The sequence below is a fragment of the Ochotona curzoniae genome, unplaced genomic scaffold (genome assembly GCF_017591425.1).
Source record: "Ochotona curzoniae isolate NIBS_2020 unplaced genomic scaffold, NIBS_Ocur_1.0 patch124, whole genome shotgun sequence".
NCBI lineage: Eukaryota > Metazoa > Chordata > Mammalia > Lagomorpha > Ochotonidae > Ochotona > Ochotona curzoniae.
Window position 1 is genome coordinate 349,309 of NW_024466667.1, and position 26,395 is coordinate 375,703.

At 44.6% G+C, this 26,395-nt stretch overlaps 1 protein-coding gene and 1 long non-coding RNA gene across 2 annotated transcripts; both read left to right on the forward strand.

Moving 5' to 3' along the window:
- Window positions 1-1,497: 1,497 nt before the first annotated feature.
- LOC121166323 lies at window positions 1,498-23,308 on the forward strand. Its single transcript, XR_005885392.1, has 3 exons — window positions 1,498-1,510; window positions 4,421-4,427; window positions 23,112-23,308. It is a non-coding gene; the product is annotated as an uncharacterized LOC121166323 (long non-coding RNA).
- Window positions 5,437-24,560, forward strand: LOC121166322 (placenta-specific gene 8 protein-like). Its single transcript, XM_040995467.1, has 5 exons — window positions 5,437-5,534; window positions 12,356-12,498; window positions 14,677-14,801; window positions 19,015-19,129; window positions 24,302-24,560. The coding sequence occupies exons 2-4, from the start codon at window positions 12,387-12,389 to the stop codon at window positions 19,117-19,119; spliced, it is 342 nt and encodes a 113-aa protein (XP_040851401.1). The 5' UTR covers window positions 5,437-5,534; window positions 12,356-12,386; the 3' UTR covers window positions 19,120-19,129; window positions 24,302-24,560.
- Window positions 24,561-26,395: the final 1,835 nt, after the last annotated feature.

The window sequence follows — 26,395 nt, forward strand, 5'->3', positions numbered from 1 at the left end:
CAGACCAGGCTGAACCAGTTCACAGCACACACTGGTGACTAGGAGCACCAGAACAGAGTGTGGGAGGCCAGGTTTGGTTGCAACACATACTAGTACACATTACGGCTGTGATGGGGGACGTGCTGGGCTGAGCTAGGCTGTAACCCCACCAATCTGAGCTGGAATTTGGGCCAGGCCCAGCCAGGCCACAGCACCCACTAGCAAAAGCTGAGGTAAGGCAGGCCATGCCAGACTGAGCCGTGGCACCCAACCAGCACATACAAGATTTGGCAAGAGGGAGCAAAGCTGGTAGGGGGATGTGGAGTGCTCCCCTGCTGGATCACCACTCCCATTGGAGAGCATGAATTAAATGGGTGCAGACCATTCCTGCAATACCTATGGGCCTCATGTGAGCTAGACCAGGGAAAAGCCAGGCTGGGTTGACTGTTCCTATTGGTGCAAGTATAAGTCAGAGTGGGTGTGGGTTGGTTGGGCTCTGCTGCAGCATCAGCTAACAGATGCTGACATGGGGACAAATTCTGTCAAGCCAAACTGCAAAGTCACCTAGAGAATGCATGTTCCGGGAGTAGGAATGGGCCCAGTAGGGAAACAGTGGGCACCTCCCTCCTGGATTGCTACTCCGTCTGGTGAGCATGAGAATCAGGACTGGGGCAGGCATGGCTAAACAGAGAGTGGCACTCATCAGCAGGAGTATGGGCTGGATAGTGGGGCTGATTGGGTTGAACTAGGCATCAATGCCCATTGACATATGTACGTGAGCTAAATGGGATGTGGGACAGACTAGACCAGTCTACTGTACATACTTACAAACATAGGAACCAGGACAGCAGTTGGGCCTAATGGGGTTATTGCAGGTCGCTCTGAGTAGGCTGCAGCTCCCACTGGTTTAATTCGGAGTTGTGTGGTAGGCAGGATTAGGATGGGTTCCAACACCCATTGGTTTGTGTGGAAGACAGGGCTGAAGGCAGAACTGACCCAGCAATGGCAACCACCAGCATATGCATAGGCTGATAGGGGCGATGGACTATGCCAGATTCTGTACTGGCAAGCATACCCAAGAATCTGGTCTGGAATCACCTCAGACAAAGTTTCTTTGGGGATCCCCCCAATCGAACTGCTGAACTCAGAACCCCAACCATGAAGAAAGTTACAGTTTCCATGTTCTGACCATGGAGTGCATGTGTCAAAATTGAGCCACCTGAGTGGCTCAGACAGAGCAGTGGATAGCACATCCAAGCACATGGAGGATATGGTAGTACATTGGAGCCTGCAGAGGACACCTGGTGCCACAACAGAGGAAAGAACAAATTGATCAATTAGCTCAGCCAAGTGTTGGCGGTGAAAAGCTGGGCAAGAGGAGACATTAAGGTGCATTATGTCAGCCAGTGGATTCTGGAGAGATCTCAATGTGCTTGGAATGGCGAGATTAGAAGGAATTCAGAACAACTGAACTATGGAAACCCCTTGAGCAGTGTCCTCAGAGCATGCTCCGCATTGGGGACCCTGGGATGTTTAAGTGAATGAGTGTGGCTTCTCCCTTTGTCTCTCCCCTTCCCCCAGATATAGGAAGGAAAAGAGAATGTGAAAATAATGGTCTTACCCACTTTCCTGTGGCCCTTGACCCTTTGAGCCCTAATCAACTATGTAAAGATCATCAAAATTTTTAAAAAGCTTAAGAAAAAAAAAAAGAAAAAAGAAGGAAAGAGGGGAGGGAGGAAGGGTGGGAGGAGAAAGTAAGGAAGAAGGAAAAACACAGAAAGGAAGGAAGAAAATGACAAGATAAGACATACACACATACAAAACCCCAGGTTCTTGCCAAGCCAATAGACAATGACTGAAGGATACCCAGGGCAAGAGCACCTTCTCCATGGCACTTCCCCTCAAGTGCCAACAAGCCCACGCTGTCACAAGCTGGATCTTCGCAGCTTCTACTCCAGCTTATGAAGAAATGTCCTGTTGTCTTCTGTGGTTTTCTCTACTCAGAGCCCTGTGGTCAAACAAAGCCAGTCAGCAATTTAAAGAACCAGCGTTGGGAAACAAGAGTCCCAGCTTCATCCAAGTTCCTGTTTCTAATTATCTCTAAAAGCTATTTCTTTCCCTGCCCTTGAACTCATGTTTCTTTTCATTTCATTAGTTGGGAGAGGGCCAGGAGCAGGTAAGTGGGGTTTCAGTTTCCATAAGAAAGATCCTATATTTTAGGATAAAATACACCTCCAATGATACGACTTTTGCAATATGTGTCTTCTTTTCCAAGTGAGTTGAAAATCATATGGCCTTTATCTTCCTTCCTTTCCCCTGAGAAAATACTTGGTTAGGGAAATAGGTGCACTTGGCAATATTTGAGGCACACATTCTTTAGCCCTCTATTCTGCTCTGTTTAGGTTTAATTATACATGTTTGATTAGTGTGATTTCACTGAAATATTAGAGAAAGCAAGCTCAAACAACCTTTAGTACCGCCACCCTTCTGGCTAAGCAAAGGGGAGGAAGACTGATTTTCACATGATCTGGTCAAAGTTAGTCAAAGAAGTGAAATGTGTTGCCCTCATTCACATCTGGAAATCTTTAACTTTTCCATGAAAGCATTTATAATAATTACAGTCCATTTTCTGGTCAGAAGGACAATGAGTGATTATCATTTCACAAGAAGTGGGCCCTCATGGTTCCAGGAACTGCAGATGGTGATTAGAAAATTGCATTGAGTGTAAACTTAAAGTCCAGCCACTTGTTTTAAGAATAAGAATTTTTAAAAGCTTTAAATGGCAAATAATTTAAAAATAGAGATAGAATTTACATCCCATAAAGTCATCCCTTTCAAGTACAAACCAGTAGGGATTCATATAGCCCCAGAGTTGTGCCACCACTAATTCCAGAATATTTTCATGGAAGGCCTCAGGGGCATCTTAGGACTATCATTTTGTGGCTGGTGTTTTACTGTATCAGGTCAAACTGCCCCTGCGGTATTAGCATCCCATAAGAGTGATAGTGTTTGAGTTCTGGCTGCTCTGCTTCTGATCCGGCTCCCTGCTAACATACCTGGGGAAGCAGTGGAGGACAGCCCAAGTGTTTGCACCCATGCTTCTAAGTGGGAGATCCAGAAGTGGCTCCTGACTTCTGCCTGGCTCCTTTCTGGCTGTTACAGCATTTAGGGAGCGAAACAGCAGTTGAAGGATCTCTCTCTGTCTCTCCTGATCTCTCTATAACTCTGCCTTTTCAATGAAAAAAATAAGTAAATCATTAAGGGGGGGAAAAAGTTAGTAAATAAGCTAGCTTTTTGAGGCCATTCCTCCCATCATAGGCCCAAAGGCATGAAAGGGCAGATTTGTTCTGTGGGCAGGGTCCATAGGTTTGTCCAAGATGACATTTTGTTCACTCCACAGCTGCAGCCAGGGCACAAGGGTCCCTGGTGCAGCTTGGTTGGCATTGAAACTGCCCATGTGATGCTGGTTTTACAGGTGTGCAGAACACAAGAGTTATAGTGTCCTGGCAGCTTCCACTGAGATTCCGGCCTAAAGCATGGGAGGCTAGACAGAGTTGTAGAGGAGCTGTGGGAACAGAACCTATATGGAACCCAGGAAACAAGAGTGGCCAGCAATCTGCCATGCCAGCCTTGGCGAGCCTGGGGGGCGGGGGGAGGGGGGTCTACATACAGTCCCAGAGAGAAGCCACAAGAGCAGGGTTGTCCCTGTCACTATGTTCCCTGGAGGCAAAACACAGAGCTTTAGGAGCTAATGCTTTCCCTAAAGGGACTCAGACTTTCTTTAGGCCAACTATTTCTCCCAGCTGTTTCTCCATTTTCCCATCTGGGAATGACAATGTGCACCCTATGCCTTTCCCACCATTGCATCTTACAAAAATGTAGCTCTTTTTTTAAATGGGCTTTTAGTTTTAGGTTTTTTAAGTTTTATTAATCATTTTTATTTAAAGGGCAGATTTACAGACAGAATTGGGAGGAGAAAGAAAAGAGAGAGAGAGAGAATCTTCCATCCACTGACTCACTCCAAAAATAGCCACAGTGGCTGGAGCTGAACAAATTCGAAGCCAGGAGCCCGGAGCTCCTTCCAGGTTTCCCACATGAGTACAGGAGACCAAAGACTTCAGCCATCCTCCACTGCTTCCCCAGGCCATAAGCAGGAAGCTGTATCAGAAGTGGGTCAAGCAGGTCATGAATGAGCACCCATAGGAGATGCTGGAATCACAGGCGGAGAATTAGCTTGCAACACCACTGCACCGGCCCCAACCATGTAGCTCTTTTTCTAACAGGTGCTGGCAGTTAAGGGAGTTTGCCTTGAGTTTCATATGGGAGACCCTGTACTTACACATTTAAGCAATTCTGGAACATTAAGATTTGGGGGCTCTTAGGTGAAAGTATTGAAGACATTTTGCATTTTAAGATGGACATGAAACTTCAGGGGAGCCAGAGATAAAGTGCTATAGTTGGGATATTGGTTTGGGCATTGCAGGTTCCCTATGGGCTCCCAAAAGCCTGCTGTCTAGGGTGGTACGGTTGAGAGATGGTAGAATCTGTGACAGATGGGACCCAGCACACGTGCTTGGTTCTTGTGAGAGGCTGTTATAAAAGCCCAAGTTTGGACCCAAGATCTCCGTCTCAGAAGCAGAGCAATTAGTAGTCAAACCAGTGCCCTATGGGAAGCCAGTGTCACAGGTGGCAGCTTAACCACTGCCTCACAACACCAGTCCCTGGGGAAGATTTAATTTATTTATTTTTATTTTAAGAGCCATTCCGAAGCTAGGAACCAGGAGCTTCTTCCAGATCTCCCACGCAGGTACAGGGTCCTAAGGCTTTTGGACATTCTCTATTGCTTTCCCAGGCCACAAGCAGGGAGCTGGACGGGAAGTAGAGCAGCCAGGACATGAACCAGCGCTCATATGGGATTCTAATGCTTGCAAAGTGACCATTTAGGCATTGAACCATCAAGCCAGGCTCAGTTTTAGAAATGAGAACACCAGCTCAGATTGTTGAGTTCACTTTCAAAGGCCGGATAGCCAACATGTCTTTTAGCTAGGCATTGTGGTCATTTGGGCAGCAAACCAGCAAGCAGAAGATATGTCTTTCTTTGTCCTTCCCACTACCCCTAGCCCCCTCATCCCTGCCTGTCTGTCACTCTGCCTTTGAAACAGATTAACTAATGGGAAAAAAAAAAAGTTATTTAATACATTAAAGGAGAAGTACTTGCAAATTAGTAAGCCAAAAGGAAAAAAAATCTGTAAACTCTCCAGGCATGTCAAAACCAGCAAGACCATATGTGAATCAACTCTTGTTTCCTTAGAGGATCTATGAGTGTATTTAAAACAATGTAGGAAAAACAACCTACTCTATTAGCCAAACAATATTGTTATCCTCAAAATCAGAGAAACCACACAGGCCTGGATGGACTGGCCAATGAGAAGCTCCGATCTGCCCTTTGTACTACCCAGAAGTAGAGCTCTTCTTGTACAAGCAAGTAGATTTCATTTCTAGTTAGATTCTCTTCCAGGCCACAAGACTTCCTGAGCTGCAACTCTTGCTTCATTGTAAGTACTCTGAAAATCAGAACTTCAAAACTGTATCATAGAGCTGCTGGTGGGGGGAGGGAATGTTTAGTTTAAAAAGTCATCTAGTTTTCTTGTTTCATTCTTAACATGTCACATTTTGAGGTTCAGCTGAAAACCTGTTTTCTTATCTAATTCTGTTCAATTTAGTCGAGTTCAGCAATATGTGCTAAACATTTTGCTAGTTGTCATGGTTTTCAAAGTCATGGAAGATTTTAGCCTTAACTGCTCACCAAATACTGCTGTTGGCAGAAAATCCATATCATCTATCACATTTACTAACCTGTTGTTTAATTTCACTCCTTATTTTAGCAATCATTTATAGTGTCGAGTTAGTTTCTATGTGTTTGGCAAATATTTTATATATTTAAAATAGTAAGAAGCAACGAGACGGCATTTTGTAAATTTAGCTAATGAATTAAGAAAAGAGTTATTGAATTCTCATTAGGAGCAGAGCAAATTCAGCTGTGGTGTTTTCTATGTTATCTTTCATGGCTCAGGTTTGATCATTTGTACGATAAGAGATTATGAAATGGAAATGTGTCAATTAAAGCAAAAAAAATTAAATGAAACATCAGTAAATAGTAGAAAGAAATATTTGAGAACTAAATCTGGATTAATTGATATTAATAATATTTGTTGATATTAGTATGATGACTATAATACAATATACTGATCACATGAATTGTCATCAGGTAGACAGCTGTCCTAAAGAGTGAAGACATTGTAGGTGGTTCTAATGAAGGTTGATGGACAAAATTAAAATGTGAGCTAAATTCTGCAAAATTTTCTGCCATAGAAGTGATTCCACAGGGGAAAAAAAAAATTCTGAAGTGAGGTATTGGCAAATCTTCCAGTCTTGCATCTTCAGTTTCTACTTCTTGTGCTTTTTGTTCTTCAGTTTGTTTTTTCCCACGGGTCTTGGTGCGGTCACGCAGGGATAGGGTACAACAGCTATCCCCTTAACACTTCCCAAATCTAGCCCAAGACTCCGACACAGTGGGTGCTCCCCAAGCATTTGCTGTGTTGAATTGGGTCTGTAGCTGTTAGTAGCAGCAGTGAAAGGAGAAAGGCTGCAGCTATGGATGATCAAGGGGGCTCTGCGTGGCCTCTGGCTGGAACCCTGCAGGAGGCAGGGCTTGCAGCTGTGTTGGCAGCTAAGGAAGGGTCAGATGGTCCGGAGTGCCTACCCTGACATGGGCAACATCTCCTGGGAGGCAGGGATTCTGTTGATGCAGTTAGCAAGGCAGCCACGTGCTCACCAAGCTGTGCCTCCACAGAAGGACCTTTCAAATAGCACGGTGAGGCTCAGGAGTGGCAGGACTGCAGGTGTTCATGACGGTTTCCAGAAACCAGCTCTCTGGGCCAGACTTCACATCCAGTATGTTTTGGGAACTATTGAACTCAGGAACCAGGCTTATCCACGAGGACCCAGGAAACCTTAGCAGCATCACCCAGCGCTAAAGAGATTTCCACCCCAAATTTTCCCCTTCCACTTTCCATTGACCTTCTACGTTGAAGGGCTCAGGTTCAACCTTACTGGACACTTAATGGTTGAAGCAAAAAGAATAGCAGTAGTAAGGGCTGTTTTGCATTCATTTCTGCTTTCTACTTCGCTGTCATTTAAAGGATTTCTGGAATTGTTTAGTGGCTTTTTTTTTTTTTTCAACTGGAAAAGCAGAGTTACAGAGAAAGAGACACAGATAGATCTATCTTCCTCCTGCTGGTTCACTCCATAAATGGCTGCAACAGCCAAAGCTGGGTCAGTCCGAAACCAGGAGCCAGTTGCGTCTCCAGGAAAGCAGGGGTACCACTGCTTTCTCAGGCCACTAGCAAGAAGCTGGAAGGGAATTAGAGCAGTCGGATACAAGCCGACGATCATATGGGATCCTGGCACATGCAAGGTGAGGACCTTTATCACTAGGCTACTACACTGGGCCCTCTCCTCCAGGGGATCAGGTAGGTGGCTCATCAAGGAATTAGCCTACCATGAGAAGTTACCAATAACCCCCTCCCAGAATCCATCACAGGTGGCACACATAAATCAGTATTCTAGTTCCCTCTAGAAGCATCTATGGGCACAGCAGCCTTCCCCTGAGCTGAGAGTGACTGGTTGCCAGGGGAAGGAACTTGTAACAGCATTCCAAACCTCCAGAGACAGCAGGCTCTCAGCTTCAGTTCCTGGTTGCTAAGGTTCTCAGAAGCACCTGAGCTCTTCCAGATTCCCACATGCAAAGGGGCAAGTCAAAAGTCATGGAAGGAAATAGAAGCACGCAGCTTTGACAGTTAAAAACTGTTGAAGCCGCTGCGCGAAGGGAGCCAACTTTCAAAGAAATTCATGCGTGGGGTATTAGGCAAGCAGCAACTTGTGGGAGAGAGAGAGCAGGTTTTCTTCCTCCAGACTGGATCTCGGAGGCCCTCGGGGGAGGCTCAGGGCTTGTACTTCTGGGAAAGCGAATAGCCCATGGGAAAACACCGACTTGGATGAGCTCTCTTGAGCAGGAAACTGTGGGAAAGAAAACGAGAGTCAGATCACCGCAGGCCAGCTGGTGTGCTCAAATCTCCCCACTGCTGTTATAGTAGGAAGAAACTCAATGTGGGCTTCTCCAAACAACAGCAGGACTTTGGAGAAGGTTGGCACACAAACACACTCATTCAATTGCGGTTGATCAAAAGCCAGGTGCTCCAGGCACTACTGGCTGGAAGCTGAGGTGGGGCGGAATCCAAACAGCCACAGGGTGGCCCAGCTGACCCCTGGACAGAACGGATGAAAAGCTTCTGTGTCTTTTGAGCAGGAATTACACAGACGTGATATTGCACCTTTAATTCACAGTAACAGGTACTTGCACGCCCCTCTACTGGTCACATTGACTTTGGTCATTCAGCTCCGTGTCTGCCAGTCTTCTTCACTGTGAGGTTGCACTTTTTCCATTTATAATCCCTGAGGTTCTTCTAGGAGAAATACTATAACAATGCCATAATGAGAGTTTCTCCAGTACCTATTTCTCATCAGGTTTTCAAAACCTACTAGTTTTACCACCTCTGTGTTAGAAAAGCTCACACTCCACCACCGATCAACTCCAAAGGCTTCCGGAATTGCTCTCCACCAGCGGGCAAAGCGCCCCACACGATCAGCGAGTGGCTTGCACCACCTGTCTAGAAAGGCTCAACATGTGCTATTGAACCTTGGATTTGCATTGCCTCTAAACCCTCTACGGACAGGGCTGGGAAATCTACGTGCACACTCATGTGTATTCATGTGTGAGCTAAATATCTTTGTGTTTGCTTCTACTACAAAATTTAAGTCCTGCCTCCATGGCGCACTGGGTGTTGTACCTGCCCTGCTAATTTTGAGCTTCCCCTCTTTGCCATGCATCTCTGGGGCCCCACATGTGCATCGACATGCTTCACTGAGACTGCCATCCTGCCCATTTCCTCCAACATCTGCTCTCAAAAGCTGCCTAAAGACTCCCATCTCACCCTGTCCATGTTGATGGAGTTACACTCTGATTGCTGAACAAAAACACTTCCTGCATGCCACAAGCCACCTCACCCATGACTCTCAGTTAAAGCCTGCCCTGTGGGTCTTGGCACTTGCTCCCTCCCTGTGTCTTGGCCTCCCTTCAGACTCCTGCAGAACAGTGTGTGGTCCTCTGGGTATGCAGTGCCTCCTGTAAATACATCGGTTCCCCAGGCATCTGGCATGTAGTTCTCACAACCACATCACAGTGGTCCTTGAAGACTCCATAAGGAAACGGATACTTCCTTGTATAAAAGGGGTGTGTGTGTGTGTGTGTGTGTGTGTAACCAGCCATGAGCCCATACCTTGATTCTTATCCTACAGCAATGGTTTTATTCCAGCCTCTGCTTTCCCTCATTGGTAACTTCTTCTGTGGACTGTGGAAAACTTTAAATGCCAGAGGGCATTTAAAAAGTTCATGGAAAACAGGTGATATGAAACAGCTATGCACGGTTTCATAATTTTCATGAAAATAAACTTCTCTTTCGGTTCCTTGTTCTAAAAACTCTTTAAGTACCCTTGTGTTTGTTCAGATGTGTTTCAGAATTGTTAAAATTGTTCAAATGTACTAATGAGAGTGTGACTGTTCCCTCAGTTCAGTTTGTCCTTGGTGTTGTAATAGCCAAAGTTCTCTAAGTTACCTTTCCTTCACTTCCCTCTTCAATGCAATTATAATATTGATTATCATACATTTGGGGTCCCTTGCAACAATTTGCATTTCATTTGGGTTTCTTCCGCATCCTGGTTCACTGTGGTTCTTTGTGTACATGCTGGCTTCATATATGAAACATTAGCATGGTTGGAAGAGTCAAAGCTGTATAAGAAAAGATGTTAGAAGGGTCAGTCCATTCTTATTCATCCATTTCCGTTCTCACTCACTCTGCACATATTTTGTTAGTTTTCTAGTTTATTCTTCCTGCAATTCCTATTGCACAAGTGAGCAGGTACATGTATGTTTCATTTTGTTTAACAATTTCTTATTTGAAATGTAGAATGAGAGAGAGAGAGAGAGAGAGAGAGGAGACCCTCTATTTGCTTGTCTACTGCCCAAAGGGCTGCAGCAGCCAAGTGGGTGGCAGGGGCCCAAGCACCTGGGCCATCAATCTCTGCCTTCACCAGGGAGTTGGACCAGAAGTGGAGGAGCTGGATATTGAACCTACGTTCTGATATGGGATGCTGGCATCGGAAGTGGACACATACCTACTGCACCACAATGCCAGTCCCTGGATATGTTCGCATACCTCTAATATCTTTGGGAGGAGGATCAGTTATCGGCAACGTAGAATCTCTTGTTCTTAACAGCTATATAATGTCCATTTAAAGACGTTACAAAAGAAAACAAAAGGTAAAACCCAATTCTTGATTTAATAGATTTTTTTAAAAGATTTATTTACTTTTATTGCAAAGTCAGATATACAGAGAGAGGAGAGACAAAGAGGAAGATCCTCCATTTGATGATTCACTCCCCAAGTGGCCGCAATGGTTGAACCTAAGCTGATCCTAAGCTGAAGCCAGGAGCTTCTTCTGGGTCTCCCATGCAGGTGCAGGGTCCTAAGGCCTTGGGTCGTCCTCAACTGCTTTCCCAGGCCACAAGCAGGGAGCTAGATGGGAAGCGGGGCCACTGGGACTAGAATCGCGCCCATATGGGATCCCAGCACATGCAAGGCAAGGACTTCATCCACTAGGCTACTGCACTAGGCCCTGATTTAATAGGTTTTAGAGGACATTTTATATAATATCAGTAACTAGAAGATTTACAAACATCTTTTTCCCAGGTATTGGACTGATTCATAATTTACTCAAAATTTCCCTGTTCCAAACAATTCAGAAAATATATCACCTAGGACTAAACTGGGGTAACACCTCAAAGTTGACAGTTTTTATTTCTTAAATGGATCTTGGCTTTGATACCTCATAATCTTTCAGTATATCTTTAACCTTTACTTGTTATTTTTAATTTGGTTTTGTTAGTAAGACATAGGAGTTCCAATTTGCTTCATGCTTTACACAAGAAAAGCTACACTGTCCTTCTCTATACAACACCCACAATTAAAGCAGACTCTATCTCTCCCCCTCTCTGTAACTCTTTCAAGCAAATAAAGAAATAAATTTTCAAAAAGAAATTTTAAAGGGCTCAGTGTTGTGGTAGAGAAAGTAAAGCCATAGTTTGTGACAACAGTGTCCCACATGCAAACCAGGAGTCTTCATTTTTTTTAAAGATTTATTTTTATTTTTGTTGGAAAGTCAGATAGACAGAGAAGAGGAGAGACAGGAAGATCTTCCATGCAATGATTCACTCCTAAGTGACCGCAACAGCCAGAACTGTGCCAATCCGAAGCCAGGAGCCAGGAACTTCTCTTGGGTCTCCCATACTGCACACGAGGATCCGGGTCCCTGCTGCAGCTGTGGGAGAGACCCAAATGTAGTTCCCAGCTCCTGGCTTCAAACTGACCTTGTCCTTGCTGTTACGGAATGAATCAACCAATGGAAGATCTCTTGACTTCCTCTGTATCTCTACCTTTCAAGTAAATTAAAATAAATGTTAAAAAGAAATGAGTATAAGGGCCCAGGGTGATGGCTCAGGACTAAATCTTTATTTGCCTTGCAAGCACTTGGACACCAAATGGATGCCGGTTCATGTCCTGACAGCTCCGCTGCCCATCCAGCTCCCTGCCTGTGGCTTGGGAAAGCAGTCAAGGACAATCCAAAGCCAAGGGACCCTGCACCTACATGGGAGACCTGGAAGAAGCTCTAGGCTCCTGGCTTCAGATCAGCTCAGTTCCAGCCACTGTGGCCACCTGAGTAGTGAACCAGCTAATAGAAGATATCTATCTCTCTCTCTCTGTAAATCTACCTTTCCAATTAAAACAAATCTTTAAGAGAAAAGAAATAAGTCTAGGACAAGAGAAAATGTAGCAACAGGGCCAGTTTGGGGAGGTTAATGTAGACAGAAAGTTTCAGTAAGGCACACAGCTGTACAGAACATTCCATCCAGCCAGTATCTCAGCTTAACCATTGATTTGCCTGTCTCAAGAGAATTCAAGGTGTCTGTCTAAAAATAGTTGGTGAGCAACCTGGCTCCACCCCATTACCCAGTGTAAAGCACCTGTTCACCTTTACCAATCCAGTGAATTCCCTCCCCTCCGGCCCCTGGGGAGCTTCTGTCCTCCCAGGGCTGGGGTTGAGGAGCTGGACTAACCTCCTGAGCCAACATCATCCAGAACTTCCAAAGAGGGCCTCTGAGGAGGACCCCCGTTACTGACAGCCACTTGTTCCTTGACAGAGCCGATAACGTGGGACACTGCCTGGAGGAGATGCAGCCTCAGGGTCCGCCCGTGGTCGTGGTAACCCAGCAACCTGTGCGAGCTTTGCAGAATTCCAACTGGCAGACCGGCATGTGCGACTGCTTTAGCGACTGCGGAGTGTGTAAGTGCGGGGAAAGACCAGCCCTGGGTAGGACGTGCAGATGGATCGCCCCAGGACAACTCCTCCCTGGCTTACTCTGCTACCGTATGCTAAACGTCCCTCCTACTACCGCAGGGACTTAAGGAGTGGAAATGCCTTCTTCCCAGCATAAACACAGCAGGAAAAGGGTTCTGATTCCAGCAAGAGGCCTGGCCTCTTGATTTGCAAATAGGCTTTCTATTACTATAGATACATTTCAGCTTTCATTTGATTTCTATATATATATATATTTTTTTTTAAAGTAGTTCCTAGGGCATATGACTTAAACTCAGCTTTCAATTTGGTGATTGCACAATGTCCTGTCTACATGGGATCATTTGCTTCCATGGATTTCAGTGCCAGCTCAGAACAGAACTAATTTGCATGCTCCCAGGCCAGTTTTCCGCACACTGAGGGTAAAAAGGGGCCTCTCTAACTGGGCTTGAGTTCTTTTTGGGAAACTTGCTGAGTGCAATCTAAGTAAACTCGGGGCAAAGGATGCTCAGGGTAACAGGGGGGATGCAGGGAGGATGCAGGGAGGATGCAGGGAGGATGCAGGGAGGATGCAGGGAGGATGCAGGGGGGGATGCAGGGAGGATGCAGGGAGGATGCAGGGAGGATGCAGGTGCAGAGTTCCTCCATTGCCCAGAAAGCAAACCCACTCACCTGCGACAAAGGTGAAGACTCCTTACATAGCTCAAGTCACTGTATTCTTAGACCAGGAGAGTAAACTGCATGAACCTTTTGTTTACCTGTGCACTGAACTTTTAACTGAACCCCATTAAAGTCATCTAGTAAATGAGGTTTGTTGATTGGTGCTCATTGTCTCAGTAAGTGATCCAGGCTGATTATGAGACATTAATTAACATCTGAGCATCAAGATAACAATTAGGCGACACCAGGAAAAATCCCGATAAGCACTAATGGTCCCACACCTAATTTTGTCACCTAGTTCAATGAACAGATGCCTGTGACCTATGAGCTTAATTGGTTCACAGCAGACTTTCTTAAATGCAAAGCTGCCTACCTCATTCTCCCGATCTTGAATTATGTCTAGGGTCCCATTGGATTTCCACCCCAAACTCAGATCATTTTCGATCTTTTGTCATCTATCCCCAATCTGCCACATCCCCTTCCTGTCCCAGGGCTCCAGCAACTGGATGAACCTTGACCTCAGCCAAGTTATCTCAAAGAGACTCTTTTGAAAGGGAGAGAGGGAGGGAGCAAGGAGGAGGAGGAGAAAAAGAGAGAGAGAGAGATGGTAAGAAGGAAAGTATTATATTCTTGCCAGCATCCACGTGGATGCTGATTCAATCCCCAGCTGCTCCAGTTTCAATCCAGTTCCTTGCTAACGGCCTGGGAAAGGCAGCAAAAGATGAACCAAGTATTTGGGCCCCTGCACCTCATGGGCGATCTGAAGGAGGTACCTGGCTGCTAGCTTCTGGCTTCATTCTGTCCCAGCTCTGACCATTTCAGCCATTTGAGAAGTGAGCCAACTGATAGCTGATAGATTTCTCTCTCTCTCTCTCTCTCACGCACACACACGTTGCCATTCAAATAAATAAAAACAAGTCCATTTTTTTTTTAAATTACAAACTACATGGAATATGTTCTTTTTGTGATGTCATTTGAACAGAAGAGTTGATAAGAATTGTGTTGTAACTATTGTGCATTTGCTGTGACCCTGAGAATCTAATGTATCAACAAAGTCCTTGGGCAGAGGGAGCTCCTTTCCCTCTTTCCACCTTGAAAATGCCTATTCATCCTTCAATATTCAGTTCAATCAGCATTTTCTACCCAGGGTCCTGCAGGTGGCCCCTGGCCTCCCTACGCAGATTTCTGTCTGAGAACTTTTCTTATTGGCTCCACAGTGCACACAGTAGGGTCATAAAGGATCATGTCTGGAACATGGGTTCAGTGAATTGGTGGACACATGGAGGGCGGCAGCGCCGTGAGAAGCATGACATATTCTCCAAGGTGCATTCATTCCAGAAGTGACTAGGGAGTCAGTAGGGAGAAGCCGATGCAAGAACCAATAGGAGCGCTGGAGATGGATGGGTAAGGGGCTGAGGCCATGACAGGACTGCATGGATGTGGCATAGCCTTCAACTGCAGTGAGACAGAGTTGAGTCACCTGTATCCCTGGTTTTGTGTGTCCAGGTCTGTGTGGCACATTTTGTTACCCGTGCCTGGGCTGTCAAGTCGCATCTGACATGAATGAGTGCTGCCTTTGTGGAACCTCTGTGGCCATGAGGACCCTCTTCCGGACCCGATACGGCATCCCTGTAAGTCTCTTAGGATGGCACATCACTCACATACGTGCATCCATCTTCCCAACTGCTGTTATCCCTACGGAGGCCACTTGGCATAGGCACCATTGTGCAATCCTATATTCAATTCCTGTAGCATTAGATTCTCTGGTTCTGTGACTTTTGTGTATGTTTTTGTCATTTTTGTTGTTGTCTGCTTGTTTGTTAAAAGCCCTCGACAATAAGCAGCTCCTATGTCTGCACGTGCATCACACAATGGAAGAGGAATCGGTAGAACCTGCCCATGAACATGACCCTCTCTTGGTCATACTGTATAGGAAATAGATCTGCAACAGGTTAAAGATGAGGACTTCCAGCTTTTAAGAGGGACAGTCATTTGTCCCAAGATGCATTAGTAGTAGAGAGACAGAGTGCAAGGATTTGATTCAGACACTTTCCATTACACCTGCTTCTGTTTGTGTAACAGAACAGTATAGGAGTTTGAGTCTGCAAAAAAAAAAAAACCCAGAGCCAATAGGATGGGTGGATATGTGTGTGTTCCCATACACATGCAGACACAACACATATGTACCTGTATATATACACGACAAGTGTATGTCTACGCATATATTTGTCTGTGAATATACATGTATGTCTTTAAGTATGTCCATACGCACAGAAAGATCCAAAGACTTGTGCAAAATGGAATTAAAAGGTAAGCTAGGGAAGGCATTGTGGCTCAGCCAGTTAAGCCACTAAGTGGAAAAAAGAAAAAGGTTTATTTCAGTGCAAAAGTTGGGAAATCATCTATGAGTGAGGACAGAAACAGTCAGGGAGCTGGCTATGCAGTCGTGGAGGCCAGCAAATACAAAGCTTGCCTGGTAGGCCAGCTCGCCCAGACTATCGACAAGCAGAATTTCTTCTTGCTCAGGGGAAGTCAGTTTTTCTTTATTAAGGGTCTCCACAGTGTGCAGAAGAACTACTCACATGGTGAAAGATAATCCTATTTCCTCAAAATCTAAAATACATCTTCACAGAAACATGTAGAACAATGATAAGCAAATACCTGGTTACATAGCTTAGCCAAGCTGGCTCATAAAATTAGCCATCACAGGGAACAAATGAATACATAGAATGTTTTAAGAACTTATTTATTTGAATTATTTCATTTTTTTCATTTCAGAGGTTTGTCATTTTTAACTATAAAAATAGTTATAGTTTTATAACATCCAAACTTTAAAAAGTTTGTAAAATGAAAATCTAATCCCTTTATATGCAATTCCACTACCCGGTGATAAATTGCAATAAGAATTTGACAACTTATTTTAAGTTTTCTTCTATGCCTATAACATGTAAATATCTATCATAGGTGGCCAAAGTGATAGGAATATCAACAATATAGCTATAGGGTTAGGGAGCTCATTTTCTCCCCATTTTTAAAAATGGGATTATCGATGCTGTACTTATTATTTCCATGTACCTCTATGTCTGAATGCTGATTTTCTAAAAATCTGTGTAGTATTCTAAGACATAATTTACTTAATCACTTCCTCCTTGATGGAAGCTTAAATAATGTTTGTTTCAATAGTTGTATACTTATGATTGTGTCTATGTACACCGATATTTTTATAGAAATAATGTCCTGAATTTTAGAATAATGGATTCCAAGTTATGCACATTCAAAATTTGGAAAGATACTACCATATATCCCTCCAAAAAGCTTGTAACAACACAAAATCCATTATGTAAATTTGCCAATAAAGGGAAATATTTTTCTTTTCATCTTTGCAGGCAAAAATGGCATTTCATTATTGCTTTACTTTCATTTTTATTGGTCAGATTAAAACAGAATTACAGAGATGGTGGAAGAAGAGGAGGAGAAAGAGCTCGATCTTTCATCCTTAGTTCACTCCACAAGTGGCCATAACAGCTGGGGTTGGACCAAGTCTCCCACATGATAACAGGAGCCCAAGTATTTGCACCATCATTTACTGCCTTCTCAGGGGCATGAGCAGGGAGTTAGATTGGAAGCAGAGCAACAGGAACTCAGATTGACCCTCTGCTAGGGGATGCCAGAGTTGCAAATGGCACCTTAACCTACTGTTCTCCAAGGCTAGCCCCTATTATAAAATTACTAGTAAATATAAAAGTGATGACATTTTTAAAGGCCCGACACAATCCTGTTTTTCAAATGCTCTGAGAGGCTTGAAAAATTAATAACCGTCTGAAACTAAAGCTTCAGCTGATTGTCACAAAGTGTGGGAAACTAAAAGAAAAGATTGGTAGTATTCTAAAGAACTCTCTGATTGACATTGCTAGGATAAGAGCATACATTTTGGATAGAAAAACGTAAAAGTAATCAAAATCAGATAAGAACAGTGAAACATCTAAAAGGGAACAAAACAAACTAGGAAAGATCTAGTCAACACAAAGCAGAGGAAAATTCCCCAGTGATTAGCAAGTGTGAACCAAGGAAGCCTTCCCCATGGATGAAAGTAATTTAGGTTTCCTTGCTACGATGAAACAACTTGACCTGTCAGCCATTTTCCTCCGGGTTTGTGATGCGCCTTAGGGAGTCTGAAGGCCTTACACATAGGGGAACAGCTCTGACCACAGCCCTCTTTCCACATGAGCCTCTCTCTTGAGTGTGGGCTGAACCCTAGGAGCAAAGCCATAAGCCCTGCTCTGGGCTAGCCCTGCTCCTCCAGCAGTGTTATAGGACCTCCCATACCTCCACAGGTGCTCCCCCTGCCTGAGCCCAGGGTTGACCTGGTGCCCTGCCCCTGATTGGTTCAGTTTGTTTGCTTGGTTCCCCTTGTCATCTGTTTTGCGTCCCAACCCGCCCCCTAATTTTTCAAAATGTCTGGCCTATTACACCACCGGTGCGTGTTCTCTACATCAGCTTTCATTTGTTAAATGCATCAATGCCCTGAAGTAAATACTTCTTTATGGTAATCTCTTTACACAAGGTTTGTTAAGGAAGTCCCTGAACTTCTCTTGCTGGCTGGTTCCCCAGAGCGGAGTCCTTGGGCATGTTCTTCTACATCCTCCAATTTCTATTTTTCTGCTGCTCTCCCAGCATGTAAGAGGAGACTTTAGCTCTGGTTTCTTCCCTTCTGAACTACCTACCTAGCTACCTACTCAAGCATACACACATACATACACACACACGCACACCCTCCTCCCACCCACTCCTTCCAGTATTATATGTGTTTGGCTAATTACATACTCAGTGTTTGCTTATATATTTTTTTTTAAGATTTATTTATTTATTGGAAAGTCAGATATACAGAGAGGAGGAGAGATAGAAAGGAAGATCTTCCGTCTGATGATTCACTCCCCAAGTGAGCACAACAGCCGATGCTATGCCGATCCGAAGCCAGGATCCAGGAACTTCTTCCGGGTATCCCACACGGGTGCAGGGTTCCAAGGCTTTGGGCCGTCCTCGACTGCTTTCCCAGGCCACAAGCAGGGAGCTGGATGGGAAGTGGAGCTGCCAGGATTAGAACCAGCGCCCATATGGGATCCCGGGGTGTTCAAGGCGAGGACTTTAGCCGCTAGGCCACGCCACTGGGCCCTTGCTTATATTTATTATATCCAAGTCCAGGGTTGAATCACATAGCAAATACAATTGCTTTTCCTCCTAATCTTTGTTTATCCTGTTATTAATAGCTACCAGTCATTTTCCATAATCTACCTCCACTTACTTATGAGTACTTTACCCCAGATTCTTGGCTGGTTTCTAAATCATTTGCCAAAGGATTCCACCTAGCAGAGGTCTTCCTCATGTAATCTCTTCGGATCTCCTGCCCTTTTGAACTAATTGTCCTTCACTTCTGGAGCCTACCTTTCACCCTAGGACTGTGGCCACCAAGACCAGGGAACTTCCAGACACCACTCTTACGTGAAACTGAAGAAAGCTCTGCCTTCCTCTTTTTTCTACTTACACATTTTGATGAAACACCTCCTCTAATAGCTCCCTCGGATAAGGAGGGTCTGGAAGAAAAGAACTCTGAAATTCCTCAAATTGTCAACCTCACTTTAATAGTAGGGCTGAACCTCATGGCACATTTTCAGACTTAGAGAGTCCGGGGACTTATTAAGTCATTAAAAAGGGCACTTCTCTCGATGCACCCACCCATCCAAACGAAAGACAATGCCTTGTGCTTCTCTTCGAGATGTCTGAAAATTCAAATCTAAATTCCAGACAAGCGAATTTCACATCTCTACTTCTCTGTTTTTCAAACAGGGGTCTATTTGTGATGACTACATGGTGACCCTCTGCTGTCCTTACTGCTCTGTTTGCCAAATCAAGAGAGACATCAACCGAAGGAGAGCCATGAACGCCTTCTGAAGAGCTGGTGGTGAGTCCGTACCAACGTTGTGTCCAGAATCGGAATTTCTAGGAAGATAACAAAGCACTTGATTCCTTACTCTTGTTTGAATAATAATTCGATAAAATAACTTAAGTCTTCCAATGTGATATTTTAGTATAAGGATTGATTTTGATTTCTTAGTATGAGAAACAAAGCTCTAGGATTTAAAGCCATATTTTGATGGGCAAAGAAAAGATGGTTTTCCTGTTCCTCAGATTTCTGCTAGCCTGTTAATGAAGCCGTTACCCCTTACAAAATACCAGAGTATGGTGAAAGACAGAAGTAGAAAATATGCTCTCTGGTAAGACAAGCAAACCAATTTAAACACTGAACAAAGAAAAGGTAATATTGGACTTGGTTGTAGCATAAAACATCTACCACAGTGAGGTTGGCTTAATCAGAGAAGTGCTGGAAAGTGACTTTCAAAAGAGAATAGACGTAAGACTTAGAATATTTGTAAGGATTACATTGAATTTCACTATCTAAAAACAAATTTAAAGGATTTATTTATTTATTTGAAAGAGTTATAGAGAAAGAGGAAAAAGACAGAGAGAGAGAGAGAGATCTTCCAACCACTGGTTTGCTGCCTAGATGGCTGCGACATCCAGGGATGAGCCAAGCTGAAGCCAGGAACTTCTTCCAGGTCTCCCAGTGGGTGCAGCGGCCCAAATCCTTGGATGATCTTCCACTGCTTTCTCAGGCACAAGGGCAGGGAGTTGGATTGCAAATGGAGCAGCTGGGACAACAACTGGAACCCATACAGAATGTTAGCCACATAGGAGGAGGCTTTACCCACTACACCATAATAACAGCTCCCATGAACTGAAATGTAACCAAATCATTTAAACTACTTGCTCTCAGAATTAGCCACTTGAAGAAGTAGTTAAGTAGAACTTGACATGATTTTATCAGTTATCTAAAGTATGGGACAAGAACATTCATTTTTCCACATTTTGCAATATCACACTTCCCTTCTTCCCAATTGACAACTCTTCATGGTTCACAAATAATGCTTTGGAGGTCATCTTTTTCAAGTGGTCACTTACTTCCAAAATAATGTATCCTGCACCTACTGCCATGTAAGACTCTACTGGCGACCAAAGAAGACAAAAAGTCAAGAGGCTGCTTCCCCTGTCTTTGTGGTCTCCATATACTCACAAAAAGGGGGCTAGATACCCCCCACCCAATAAAAGGCAGTGCTTGTCAAATGCCTCCAGACCAAGCGCAATGTTGTGTTCAAAGGAGAAAGATTCCATCTTGTGAGAAAGCCAAGTGACGTTTTCTTGGGAGAAGTAGTTTCTAATTCTAAAAAGGAAATGGGCATCCACTTATAGCAGGAATTTGGTGAAACTCCAACTGAGATCATCAAAGAATTTTCTGAAGGCTGCTTGCCAAGGAGTCAGGAGGGCATAGGGAAATAAATGGCAGGGGCATTGACAGAACCATGCCAGCAAGGGCCATGTGGCAGGGCCCCTGGGGCCCCCCACCCCCAGTGGGGAGGTGCTGCTACCTGAATTGCAGACTGAAGCCCCAGGCAGAGAACTGCACAAAGGACGCCTAACAAGAAGAGAATCCGACCTGGCGCAACCCCCAGCACCAAGACCAGAGAAATGTCCCCCAGCATCATTTTCTGATGTCCTCCTGGGATTGCCTTTGACAGAGGGCAGAAAAGTTATTGCTCTGGACGCATGGGCCAAGCTTCCAAGGGCCGACGAGGTAGACAGAGGGCAGACGCAGAACGTGCATGGTGGATCCCATGGGGCACACGGAGGGCCCCTGACCCCAGATGTGATGTCCGTGACTAGACGCGGAATGTCACTTCTGATCAGCAGTAGCGTTAGCGACACCTGCCAGAGATAGGGACCACAATAATGTCTTCCTGGGCGCTGGGCCAACTGGACTAGAGTGTATGGTCCGAGAGAACAATGAGTGAAGTAAGAAATCGTTGATGAGTTGGGGCCGTGGCATGCCACAGGATGAGGCTTTGAGCACGTGAAGAGGGTCCTCTTTGGAGACAGTTCGTCTGTTCATCTGTTCATGGGACACAGAATGGGCTCACGGGATGAGGAAACAAGGTAGAGCTCCACGGTCCAACACTGTTTACTCACACACAGGAAACAGTCTGGCAGATGTATCTGTATCATCAGGAGTCCTGGCATCACACCTCCTTGGCTTCTTGCAAACCCCAGGGCAATGATCTCACCGAGTCTTTGATTTGCTTTGAAGTAAAAAATGCTCTGGTGGTTGTCCTTCGTGTTCACCAACCAGGACACCGTGTGACTCCTTGCCAGTAAATCCTGAAACGTGAATGTATCTGAAATGAGATCAAGGGAGCAATGATTTATATTCAAGCAGATGGAGACAAAGGGACAGAGGACCTGGCGTGAAGACCATCCCAGGATCAAACTGAACAATTTGAGGCAGAAAAAGATGCTGAATTGAATAATAATCCAAAGTGTCAATGGATCGTGTATGAGGCCATACCAATGAATGTGATTGCATAAAATGTGAAGGTTTTTTGTTTTGTTTTGTTTTTTAAGGATATGTGTTGCTGCCAGTGTTATGGCTAAACAGGCTAATACTCTGCCTGCAAGCACTAGTATTCCATATGGGCACTGGTTCATGTCCTGGTTGCTCCACTTCTGATCCAGCTCCCTGCTTATGGCCTGGGAAGATGGCTCAGGTCCATGGGCTCCAACAGCCACATGGGAGACCTGGAAAAGCTTCCAGCTCCCTTCATCAGAGAAGAGGCCTGGGAGGCAGCAGGGGATGGCTAAGCTTTCAGATTCCTGCCATGATGTGAAAGACCTGGGTTAAGTTCCTGGCTCACAACTTCTGCCTCCTCCTCCTGGCCCCAGCCACTGCAGGCATCTGGGGCGGAAACCAGCACACAGGAGCTGTGTGTGTGTGTGTGTCCCAAAAAAGAAAACAAAAACTAAGTAAATTTATTGGTCCAAAATTATTTGAAATCTATGCATAGTTTTCAGAATATTCATATCCATTAATTTCTTAAAGTTTTTTTTTTTTAAAGGCAGATTTACAGAGAAAAGGAGAGACAAAGAAAAAGGTTTGCATCTGCTGGTTCACTCCCCAAGTGGCCACGATGTTGAGCTGAGCTGATCCAAAGTCAGGCACAAGAAACTTCTTCTGGGTTTCCCACGCAGCTGCAGGGCCCCCAAAGCCTGGGACCATCCTCTACTGCTTTCCCAGGCTACAAGCAAGGAGCAGGATGGGAAATAGAGCAGCCAGGATACAGACCAACTCTCATATGGGATCCTGGCAGATCCTTACAAGGTGAGGATTTCGCCACTAGGCTATTGTGACTGGCCCCATGAACTTTTCTTGAAGACCCTTCATATACATGAGTTTCAAAACATTAATCCATTAAAAAAAATAAATGCGTCCTTTTTAAAATGTTTATTTTATTTGTTTTCATCTGCTTGAGAGGCAGAGAAAGAAAGACATTCCTTTTTCTGGCTTACTCCCAGAATGCCCGCAACATCCCAGGCTGGGTGGGTCAAGTGGAATCCAGAAACCAGGAAACCCATCTGTGTCTCCCACATGGTTGCCCCCAGAGTGTGTATTAGCAGGAAGCTGGGTCAGAAGTCAAGCATCAAATATAGGATGTGGCTCACTGAGCAGCAGCTTAGTCCACATCCACTCCTACAACTAGCTTCTGATTCTATCACCCTAACCATTTTTTAAAAATATTCCTCTACAATGGAGCAATCTCAAAAACTCTTCCAGTCAGATGACCCTTTCTCTTCTCGGTCACGTTCCCCAAATCCCATGGATCCTGTCCAGTCACAACAGAGGCCAACAGAGCCACGGTCCACAAAACACCACCCAATTCCCCTCAGAATGTGGGAACACTCTGCCAAGGTGTTCAAAAACAAAGAAACTTTTTGCTGGAAAAAAAAAAAAAACCATTTCACAGTACAGCAAAGTCCAACAAAATGTCAGGACCAAGTGACCTCAGCCAAAGACACACGAATGTGAATGAATCAACCTTGATTCATCCCATGTGACAAAACCTACAGTAAGAAACTAACTAGGGGTCTGGTGTCATGGCATAAGCACACTAAGATTCTATATACGTGCCAGTTCATGTCCCAGTTGCTCCACTTCCCCTCCAGTTCCCTGCTTATGGCCTGAGAAAGGCAACAGAATCCCAAGTGTTTGGGCTCCTGCAGCCACATGAAAGACTTGAAGGAAGATCCTGCCTCCTGGCTTCTGATCAGCTCAGCTCCAGCCATTGCAGCATTTGTGGAATGAACCAATGGGTGGAAAACTTTCTATTTTTCTCTGAAATTCTATGTTTTCAATAAAAATAATATAAATATTTTAAAAGAGACAGAGATGTTAACTAACAAGGAGACTGGGTGCATGGCATATGGGAACTCTGGGAGATAACTTTGCAGCTTTCCCATGAATCCAAATGAAGTTGACATCCTGGCACAGTAGCATAGCGCTAAAGTCCTCTCCTTGCATGTGCCAGGACCCCATATGGATGCTGTTTCTAATCCCTGCCATGCTGTTTCCCATCCAGCGTCCTGCTTGTGACCTGGGAAAGCAGTCGAGGGAAAGCCTTGGGACCTCCACCCATGTGGGAGACCCAGAAGAGGTTCCTGGCTCCTGGCTTTGGATTGGCATGATTCCAACCGATGCGGCTGCTTGGAGAGTGAATTGACAGATGGAGAATCTTCCTCTCCTCCTCTCTGTATCTGACTTTCTAATAAATTTTTTAAAATCTTTTTAAAAACTAAATAAAAATAAAAAGTAGGATCTGGCACAATGGCTCATTGGTTAATCCTCCACCCACAATTGATAGCATATGGGCACCGATTCACATTCTGGCTCCTATACTTTCCATCCAGTTTGCCTGTGGCCTGGGAAAGCAATAGAGGATGGCCCAAAGCCTTGGGACCCTGCATCTGCATGGAGACCCAGAAGCACCTGGCTCCTAGCTTCAGATCAGCTGAAGTGTGGCCATTGCAGCCACTTGGGGATTGAACCCAGCAGATGCAGGATCATTCCCTCTGTCTCTCCTCCTCTCTGTAAATCTGTTTTTCCAATAAAAATACATAAATCTTTTTTTTTTTTTTAAATTTAAACTAGATTGAAAAAACTTAACTTTATTCTTTTGGCTGTCTCTTTTAGGTCAAGAGCTCCTACTGAAGCAGCTGAAATCTGCAAATATCTTCAGCATGGACAATGTGCCTTTTAACATCTGAAATAGCATGAATTCACTGAACATAGTAATGTTGTGAAAACCAAGTTTTGAATTATTTTGAATGAGATTGTCTCTGAGTTTTGCCAAATGGTCCAGCCTAGTTTGTTCTAGGTTTCATATTATCACATTTTCTGGCTTCAATTTTTTAACAACATTTAAACTATAAACCTCTGCTTCTTGGCCTAAGATCCAGTGCAAAACTGTAAGCCAAATTGCATTTTACTAACAAGATTTCTGATGCTTCCCTCTTCTTCCCAGAATATCCTTGTCGTTATTTCTCCTACTTCAGTACCTTAGCAGTACTTCTAGCCCACACCAACTCAATTCTTTCATTTAAGAACTTTCAGAGTTGTGGCACAGCCAGTTAAGCCACCACTTGCAATGGTGCCAACATCTCATTTTGGAACACCAGTTCACATCCTGGCTGCTCCACTTCTGATCCAGCTCCCTGCCAATGTGCCTGGGAAAGCAGTGGAAGATGGTTCAAGCACTTGGATCCCTGCTGCCCAAGTGAGAGACCAGGATGAGTTCCTAGCTCCTAGCTTTGGCCTGGTCCAGCCTAAGCTGTTGTGGGCATTTGGAGCGTGAACTCATGGATCGAAGATCTCTCTCCTTCCTGCTCATACCTTTCTATCGCACTGCTTCTCAAAGGATTTTCTTTTAAAAAAGAAAGAAACAAATAACTATTCCCGGGTAAATATGGTACATTTAGATAACCCTTTTGCACTTGTTCCTCTTCCTATTGCAACTTCATACAAAAAGTGCACTGTAGCTTGCTTCCCAGCTGCGCATCTGGGGGTTGTGTTGTTTCCTTCCCTTTCAAATGTGAATTATCAAAGCAAGCAGTAAAAATCCAATGATCAAATCAAGTCTGATTCAATCTGGGTTAAAGTTGGAATGTGTGAAATAACTTTTCATGTTTCGTGTCCTTTTTCTTTGTCCAGCTGCAACATCTTGTCCTGGTGAAACCTCACTTCCTAATTCTGGGTTCTCTTCCAGTGCTTGAAGAGTCCATTTCCTTTTTTCTTGGAGGGGGGTGGAGATAGGGGAAGGCACAACTACAGACTTTCTAGATGTGTTGTGAAAGCTCAGTGAGATCAAGTATCGAAGCACCCAGAACCTGGCACGCTGCGAGCCTGAATGCTAGACAGCACACCACCAGCTTGAATACTCCATCCCTTCCTTCACTTGTCCTATACACGTGAGAAGTGTGTGGGGTTCTCCCCCAGGGTCACCCCTACCACATCCAGGTTTCATGAAATAACATCGTCTACTTCCGGGGTTCAACTGCCTTCTCTATGCCAAAGAGACCTCTGAAATCAGAATTTCCGTTTCCCCCTTCCTACTGATCCTCAATAGATCTTTGACTACTAAATAAATCCATGTGAAGGTCCCCTGATCTTCTCTACACACCAGATCCACCATCACCTGCTCACTTGTTCAAGTGAGAGATTTAGATGTTACTGAGGCCTCCGTGATCTCTTCACACCCATCTCCTTTTCCTCACACTCAAATATCAACTTTTTTTTTCTTTTTCTTTTTTAAAAAATTTGTCCCGACCTACAGGACATGAGGGTGGACCGGGAATGCCCGGCTGCTAGCCCCCCAGGCTGCTGGCCCAAGAAACACAAGGACACATGGACACACGTACTTGGTGGAAAAGAGTGCCCAATGCTCTTTATTTTACTCCTCATATATATACCTTCTTCTCTAGGGGAGGAGGGGAAGGGGAGAGGTTTCCTGGAACTAATTATCTTCATTGAAACAGGGAAGGAACTAATTATCTATTGAAACAGGAGGAACTAATTATCTACATTGAAACAGGGGAGGAACTAATTATTTGAACAGGAACAAAGGAGGAGATTCTATTCCGCTGCTTTACACAGGATGTTCTGGCCTAAGATCCTGCTTACTGTGGTCCTGCTTGCCCAAGGCAGGCTTTGCAATGCAACAGGCTGTCAGGCATGCCAAATCTAAGGCCCATAAGTCTGTGGCTCCTAACATCTATTTATTTTTATTGG